This window comes from Tupaia chinensis, unplaced genomic scaffold (assembly GCF_000334495.1).
Source record: "Tupaia chinensis unplaced genomic scaffold, TupChi_1.0 Scaffold000159_1, whole genome shotgun sequence".
Classification (NCBI taxonomy): domain Eukaryota; kingdom Metazoa; phylum Chordata; class Mammalia; order Scandentia; family Tupaiidae; genus Tupaia; species Tupaia belangeri.
The window spans coordinates 693388-702122 of record NW_006159630.1 but is presented as its reverse complement, the minus strand read 5'-3'; the positions used below and the strand labels follow the sequence as shown (position 1 = coordinate 702122).

At 59.7% G+C, this 8735-nt stretch overlaps 1 protein-coding gene across 1 annotated transcript in view; it reads right to left on the bottom strand.

Annotated features, from left to right (window-relative positions):
- The window catches only part of CCDC57 (coiled-coil domain containing 57), a 96259-nt gene that overhangs the window by 2261 nt on the left and 85263 nt on the right, over nt 1-8735 (bottom strand). The window contains exons 27-29 of the mRNA XM_027770826.1: nt 1742-1915; nt 590-700; nt 157-505 (exon numbers count right to left, since the gene is read on the bottom strand). Of these exons, the coding sequence (XP_027626627.1) occupies nt 157-505; nt 590-700; nt 1742-1915 (634 nt within the window). The remainder of the gene's footprint in view (nt 1-156; nt 506-589; nt 701-1741; nt 1916-8735) is intronic.

The following is an 8735-nucleotide window of genomic DNA, read 5'->3' as shown; positions in this document are numbered from 1 at the left end:
CCCCCGACTTGGCCCCGAACTCGCTGCTCACGGAGACAGCAGTGGCCTGTCCTCGGTGCACCGGCCCCACCTCCCCTCTCTGCTCCGCCAAGCCCGCCGACGGCTCTGTGCTGTGCTCCCTGTAGGCCCGAGGGACTATCTGGACACACGCCTCACCAGGATCAGGGCCTATCCTCCTGCGGCAGCTCGGTCTGCTCTGGCCGTGGCCCAGCACAGGTTCTGGAAAGTTCTGTGTGACAGCTAAGGCCTTGCTGGCATTGACTAGGTACAAGGGCCCCCAGGCCCCTCCTGGCTCAAGCTCCCCCAGGCTCTGGCTGTGTAACTGGGCAGGAGGACCACTTGGCTGGGCTGGAGTGGGACAGGGTGGGGCTGCAGGGAGGACCCCATCTCCTTGGCCCCTGGGCTTCTGCCATCTGGCCCTAGAAGAACCTGCTGGGGAGAGCAGTCCACCTGGTGGAGGGGCCTGTGGGGGACGGTGGCTCTGTAAGCATGGGGGCCTTTCCTGTCACCTGGCTCCTGGGAGTGGGGTCGGGAAACCCAGGACCAGTGGCTGCTCCTGGCTATCTGGGAGACCCCAAGCAAATGTCACCTGCAACCTTTTGGGCTGGTGACTGGCTGAGATGGCCCACTCTCCGTGGGCACAGGCTTTGAAGAGAGGCGGGTCCTGTCCACCCTCGGATGCGCCTTCCCGGACATGGCTCTAGGGTAGGGAGGAGCAGGACAGGCTGTGTGGAGGACAGCAGGGCAGTTCAGGGCGGTGGGAGCTGGAGGGCCCTGGCTGCCCTCTCACTGCCTCGAGGGCAGAGGCACCAACTGAGGAGGCCCAGGACCCACAGAGGCCGGGCAGGCTGTGGCAGTGACTGCTGGTGGTTCTGGGAGCCTGCAAGCTGGTTTCATGTCCCGGAGCCAACGCAGCCCACAACCCGAGGAGGACCCTGCGGAGGACCCTGTGGAGGGTTGTGCACAGATAGGCCATGGCCTCTGTCAGGCACCCCTGGGGACAGCAGGGAAGAGCCCGGGCAGGCAGACCAGGGCTCCGGGTATAACCCATGAACACGGGCTTCGGGAAGGGCCCCCCAGCCCAGCCCTAGCCCCAGCCCCAGCCCCAGGTGGGCTCGGGCGGCATCTCGGCTGCTCTCTGTCCGCCTTGGCCAGACGACAGCCGGGGGTGAAGCAACACTGTCCTTTTGCCTGCAGGCACGGCCCCTCTGGGAGAGCCGCCCTCAGCCAGGGTCAGGCCCACCCTCATGCAGTACGCGTGGCCTCCTGCTGCCCCTTCTCCTGCAGATGCGGGGCCCTCCAGTCACTCTCCAGTGGTGACCTTTGGACCCCTCTGGTTACTCTCAGTCCCCTAAGCAGAGGCAAAGGGATGCCAGGCCTGCGGCATGCTGGGTGGCACTGCCAGGGCTGGTGCCAGCACCCCGAGGGGGCCTGGGACACGTGCAGGTGCAGGCTCCCATGGACCCTGCCATGTGGCTGGGGCTCGTGGCCCTCCGGAAGTCTCTGCACACCGCTGTCCTGCTGGGGCCCCACCGCACGTGGCAGCGGCTGGAATGCAGGGCGGGCGAGGAGGAGCCCTGGGGAGGGGTGGGCCCAGCCAGTGCCCCGTGCGTCAAGGTGCCTCAAGGGACGGGATCAGGCCTCGGGTCCAGGAGGCCTGGAGCAGACAGAGTCAGGGTCAGCCCACCCAGCTCTCCCTCCTGCCCGGCTGCCCTCAGCTCTGGGCTGTGCCGCGGCATGCCTGACGCCTCTCCCGGGGAAGTCCGTCGCAGACACGACTGTTCCTAGGAGAGGCGGACCTTGTTCTGTCCACGCTGGTCAGGGGTGCAGGAGGCCGGAGCAGCAAGCTGCTCTCACGTTCCAGGCAGAAGCCCGAGCCCCATCGTCTCCGCCAGGCCACATCCGTGACGGGCACCTGGGGCACATGCAGAGATGGAGAGCCACCGCACCATGGCTGGCGGTCTGCGGGACTCGGCATCGCCCCACCCCGCCCGTGACCGTGGGCCCTTCTGCACATAGTCGGGGTTCCTGCTCATCTGAAGGGGTCCCTAGTCCTCCTTGGGGAGGTCAGTGCGGCCATGGATAGGGCCTAAAACAGAACCCTAAGTGACCAACCTGTGGGGGAGCGTGGAGGACCCAGCTGCTCCCAGCTCTCCGTTTCACGCCGTGGCACCCGTGACTCCGGCCAGGGAGCTGTGCACGATGCCCCGCCCCCGCCCAGCTGCAGACCGTGCAGTCACTAGGACAGCAGCCATCCCTGGTCTGTGACGAAGCACATTTAGTGTGTCCGGGAGTGAGCCCAGGAAGGGACTGCGGAGGGGCAGGTGGCGTGGTGGAAGGCGCCGGACTCCCACATGGCCGACCGCAGTCTGAGTCCCAGACAGGGCGGCTTGCTTTCTCACTTTCCCTCTCACTCTGTCCATTTCTGGTCTAATTAAAATGAGTAAGTGAATAAATAAATTTTTTAAACAGAAAGGAGCTGGGAACACGACGGGGTGCAGGAGCCTTGCCCCTTGGCCGGCGTGAGTGGGTGCGCCACCGCACTATGGCTGGCGGTCTGCGGGACTCGGCATCGCCCCACCCCGCCCGTGACCGTGGGCCCTTCTGCACATAGTCGGGGTTCCTGCTCATCTGAAGGGGTCCCTAGTCCTCCTTGGGGAGGTCAGTGCGGCCATGGATAGGGCCTAAAACAGAACCCTAAGTGACCAACCTGTGGGGGAGCGTGGAGGACCCAGCTGCTCCCAGCTCTCCGTTTCACGCCGTGGCACCCGTGACTCCGGCCAGGGAGCTGTGCACGATGCCCCGCCCCCGCCCAGCTGCAGACCGTGCAGTCACTAGGACAGCAGCCATCCCTGGTCTGTGACGAAGCACATTTAGTGTGTCCGGGAGTGAGCCCAGGAAGGGACTGCGGAGGGGCAGGTGGCGTGGTGGAAGGCGCCGGACTCCCACATGGCCGACCGCAGTCTGAGTCCCAGACAGGGCGGCTTGCTTTCTCACTTTCCCTCTCACTCTGTCCATTTCTGGTCTAATTAAAATGAGTAAGTGAATAAATAAATTTTTTAAACAGAAAGGAGCTGGGAACACGACGGGGTGCAGGAGCCTTGCCCCTTGGCCGGCGTGAGTGGGTGCGTGGCGTGTCTGTGTGAGTGTGCACACTCCTCTGGCTGCCATACTTACTGGGCACAGGCCCCCTAGTGGGAGAGAAAGTGCAGAACTGGGTGAGGCCGAGCTGCCACAAAGCCCCCACTTCACCGCGAGCTGCAGCAGACAGCCCCAATACCCACGGGGCACGAGGGCGTCAGAACAACGCACAGCCTGCGTCTACGTGAGGGTCCACGCTCCGCGAGGGTGTGTGGAAGGAAGGAGAGACGGACCAAGACGCTGCAAGAAGGACAGAGAGACAAGACGGGCACAGACCACCGCGGTCACCCAAGCTCCCCGTCACTGTCACCGCAGGCGGGAGGGGCAGGGCAGACGGCATGGAACGTGCCTGCAGTGAGGACGCGAGTGCGAGGCAGGGAGCCATCGCAGGGCAGCGTCAGATGCGAAACTCCTGAAGCAGCAGAAGACGAGCGCAGAGCAGGAGTGAGGAGGCGTGACGCACGGGTGCGCGATGGCACGGGGGTACGCTCGGCAGTGTCTGAGGGACCGAGGCCCCTTACGCCTGAGACTGGATGACGGATAAGGAGCAGAGGTTTGTGTGGCTCACGGTCCTGGCGGCTGGGAAGTCCGGCCATGGGGCTGGAGTCGGGCCACAGCTGGTGCCACATTATGAGGCTGACAGAGCAGAGGACAGTGGGCAGGTGCAGACAGAGAAGAGACGGGATTCCCACTGTCTTTCTGTGTCCCTCCCACCCCTAGCAATTGGAGGATGTCCCCAAAGCCATTACACTGGGGCCAAGCTCCCAGCACGTGAACCTTTGGGGGACAAACTTACCCAAACCACAGCAAATACTGGGTTGTCGAGAAAGTCGTGACACAGTTTTTGTGTAGTAAGATGCGTCATGGGGACTAGCAGATGGCACAGTGGTTACGTCGCTGAACTCCCATGTAGTTGACCACAGTTCGAGTCCTGGCTTGGCGGCTTCAGACCCAGCAGACATGTGTGCACGTGTGCCCCAAGTCCCAAGAGGAGCATGAAGGAGGAGGACTGTGGCGTAACCATCCCCTCTCGGGGTGGCTTCTTGCCGTCTGTCTCTGCATCTCAGTGTCTCCAGCAAGCACATGGGCCCTATAGAAAAACAAACAAGACCTCTCTCTGGAAAAATAGGTCCTGACTTTCCTGACAACCTGATAGATAAGAACTCAGTAGATACAGATGGGTTAAAACTCACTAACAAAGACAAAATATTCTTAGGTTTGATTTTTAAAAATCAAGACAAAAAGCCTTTTTTAAAAAACAGAGACTCACAGCTGGCTGCTTGGCGCCGCGGTGATGCGCTGCTCGAGCAGGGGATCCCACGCGGCCACTGCAGCCCGCCCGGCACGTGCCAGGCACTGCCTCGCCAGGCCCCAGGCCCCAGGCCCCGTCGGGGGAGGGCCGGGGGAGGACTGCCGCTCTCCCGCTGCCCCCACATGTGCTACCGTGATGAACTAAGAGGCAGACAACCGCTTTCCTTCGCAGCACTCAGAGCGCGTGCGGAGCGGGCCCAGAGCGGGCCCAGAGCGGGCCTCGGCTCGCCCACACGGCAAGCAGCTGGAGCCGAGTGACCCTTGGTCCCAGCACAATCACCACGTGCCGAAGCCCTGCATTTGCAGTGGGGGACGGCGGGATGGCCCTAAACACGCTCCCCAGGGAGCATGGGGGGAAGGGCTGGGAAGGCAGCGGCGGGACACCTCAGGGGCCGGAACGAGTGTGAGATGTGACCCTGAGAATGAGAACCAAGTGGCAGCCCCGAAGAGCCCACCCCGCTGTCTGAGAAAATGAGTTCAGGCGAGTGTCAAGAAACCGAGAATCCCCCGGCACTCCAGCAGGGAGCCGCTCAAGCCACGTACGGGGTAACACGAGTGTGACCGAGGTCCGGCTGCGCGGCCGGTGGCAGGGCACCGCGGTGGCACCCTGCAGCGCTGTGGCAGGCCTGGGTCGGGGCGTGGCTGACCTGAGCACAACAGGGCGTCTGCACGTGCTTGAGGTTCCGGCGGCTGGGAGGCTGGGGTCCTGGCACGTGAGACTCCGTGAGTTGCCTCTCTCTCTCATGAAAAAAAGGAATACAATTTAAAATACAGGAGCGTTATAAAGACCATTGACTGGTCGGGGCCAGCACTTCCGTAGTGGTTAGGGTGCTGGACTCCCACATGGTCAACAGCGGTTCGAGTCCTGGACTCCGCATGTCCAGAATCCTGAGAATGGAGGAGAAAGGACCGTAGCGCCTTATAGCAAAAATGTCTTTAAAAAAGGACCACTCACCAGTGAAGGAAGGACCCTGAACCTGAGAGCGAGAGGGGCACCCCCAAATCGGCACACTCATGCCAGAAGGCAGCTGAAATGTCACAGGACTCTCCCTCCCCAATGGACCCCTGGCCCACATGGCTTGACAGGTGGCTCATGAACTCCTAAGGAAACGGACATCTCAAGGAGCAGCCAATTCCTTTCTTATTTAAATTATTTCATAAAGTAGGAAAGTAGTGAAAGCTACCCGGTTTATTTCATGGGGTAAAGGAATCTCGAATCCTCAACAAGATAAGACCGGTGCACACTGACACGACACGCCCGTCTAACACGAACGCAGCCGAGAGCCCCGCGCCGCACGGCCGCAAAGGAGGCTGGATAAGTGTGTACCTGGGACGTCACTAGCGGGCGAGGTTTACTCCATTAATCCCACACGGCCAAGTCACTGGAACCCCAGCTCTGGCAGCTTGGAAACATGCCAGGTGTGTGTGCGTGTGTGCCTAGAATCCTGGCAGGGTGGAGACACGGGGGAGGGCCCACACCATGACCACGCTGTCGGGCCCTTTTGCCTTCTCCCTCCAACTCTGGTGAGCGCACGTGCCCTCTGGCAATTAAAAAAGCCCTATCGTCATATTTCACTACATTAATAAATGAAACAGAAAATTTACCTGCAGGAAACATCCGATGCAGTTTAACACCTACCTCTGATGAAAACTCTTACGAAATCAAGAATCTAAGATGGGAACCAGCAGTTAGCATAATGGCTGTGTCACTGGACTCCCGTGTAGTTGACCGTGGTTCGCATCCCGGACCCGGTGGCTTAAAACCCATGCCGGGCGCGTGTGCATGCGTGCCCAAGATCCCGAGAGGAGAATGGAGGAGAAGGGATTGCGGCGTGGCCATCCCCCCTGGGGGGTGATTTCTCGCTTTCTGTCTCTGTCTCTCTCTCTGTCTGGCGAGCGCACGCGCCCTATAGCGAAAACCTCTCCAAAAAAAAGAAAATAATCTAAGAGAAATTTCTGGATAAAGGTACATTTAAAAGAACAGTGGGCCAGGCCCTTAGACCGAGTGCAGGGAGCCTGCCCTACGTGGTCAACTGCATTCCACCCCAGCGGCTTGAAAACCACACCAGGCACGTGTGCAAGCACGCCCAGGTCCCCAGGCAGAGGAGGAGTGGCAACCAGAGGCTGTGTGTGACCATACCCCGGGCCCCCTCCCTGGCCCTGGCGATACGAAAAGGCACGGACACTCATTTTAACTAGTAGGGAAGTTAGCCTAGGGAGTGAGATAAGGTGTCCCTGTCACCACTGTGGCCAGCAGTTGTAGGGCCTCGGCCAGGCCCAGCAGGAGAAGAGAGTGAGGAAGGACCGGCAGGGAAGGAGCGCTCGGAACCGCTTGGCAGCCTCTGGGCTCTGGCGGGCGGGCGCAGCACCTGAGCTCAGCAGGGAGGTGCCGGAGACAGTCGGCCATAAAAATACCGGAAGCAGCAAGGAAACGCTAAGCTCGCCTGCTGCTGGTTTTGCAGAAAATGCCATGGCCAGCCGACACCCACTCCCACAGCCCGGTGGACACAGCAGCCTTCTGCGGCCCCTTCAGCTACCAACCCGGTGCCTTCCGCCAGCCGAGGGCACAAGGTCACCGCCTTGAGTCAAGGGGACAGAAGTGGTTTGTTCTAGACCCCGGCTTCTAAAATGGAGACCAGGCCTCCAGGCAAAACCTCCGCAGGCCTGGGCTGGAGCAGCGTGGCTGTGTGGCTGATTGCCCCCTCAGGCCTACGGCACTTGCCCGGGCCCTGGGCCGCCCAGACTGCAGTAAAGGCCTCCCACAGGAGCGCCAGCATCTCCCTGCGCAGGGCTGAGCAATTAAGAGGCCTCCAGCGAATTGGTGTGAATCCCACATGTCCCGCTGGGAACTGCAGCGTCCCCATGCATGCCTGCCAGGGGAGTAGAGGGACTTTTTGGCCCTTCTTACTTCTGTCCATGAGGGACCCAGATTTTTCTCTGCGATGAACTGAAAAATGGAAGGTGGGTGAGGGGCATGGGACACCCCACATGTACCAGGAGGACCTCCTAGGATGAACTGTGGCTTGTTCCTGAACTTTCCCTAGGCCACTGCATTCCCAGTAAATATCTGGGCACTGCCGACCAGAGGTGTTCCTTTTAATTAAAAAAATATATATTTTATTTAGCTTTATTCATTTATTTATTTTCATTTGACCAGAGAGAGACAGAGTGAGAGAGATAGAGAGAGAAAGTGAGAAAGCAAGCCGCCAGGTCTAGGACTCAAACCGTGGTTGGCCATGCGGGAGTCCGGCACCCTTAGCCACCATGGCACCTGCCAGCCCCTTCAGCAGTTCTTTTATGTGGGGAGAAGCATCCATTCCGTGGCCACGTGGGAACTGACTTCTGCAGGGACCTGTGGGTCGACACTGGTGCTGTCTCAGCCTCGGGTGTTAGCAGCAGAGCTGCTGCAACCCACGCAGAGGTCTCTGGCACACGCTGCTCCTTCTCTGGCGGTTATCTGGGGACAGCGTGTGTAGTGAGGGTGCGCTAGTGTTTAGGAGACGGTTTTCCACGGTAGCTGTCCACTGCATCCCCGAGGCGCGGTGTGAGTTCTAGTTGCTCCACAGCCTCGCCCATACTTGCCACTGTCAGTTGCTCGAGTGACACGCGGCGGCACCGCGCTGAGGTTTAGAGTAGCCCCCTCGAATGACTACTGTTGAGCATCTTTTCAATGACTTACTTGCCATCTATCTCTCTCTTGTTTTTTGTAGTGTGTCTAATCATTTTTCCATTTAAAATTTTTTATTTCTTTTTAAAAAACAATTATTTTATTTAACTTTATTTACTTATTTTAATTTGACCAGAGAGGGACAGAGTGAGGAGAGAGAGAGAACGAGACGGAGAGACAGTGAGAAAGGAAGTCACCGGGTCTGCACTCAAACTGCGGTCAGCCATGTGGGAGTCCAGCGCCCCTAACCAGCACGCCACCCCGGCCCCCACATTTTTATTTCATGTGTAATTGCTGCACACCTTTGTGGGGTACGATATGGTCTTTGACGGCATGCATGCCGTGCGTGATCATCAAACCGAGGGCATCGCCATATTCATCTTCGACAAGCAGCACCGCATCGCGTGCTCAGACTTTCCCTTTTCGTTCTACTAGTTTGGTCTCTTCTTTTGTTGAAAGAAATACATACAATTGGCACCGCCCTCTCACCGCGCCTGGCTCCTGCCCCGTCTACAGGCATTCGTGGTCGGTCATCACGTTCCCCGAGGACCTGCCCGCAGCCTCTGGTGTCTCTGGCGGCCCTCCCCGCTTCCCTGCCTTCCCGTCTTCCGCCGCA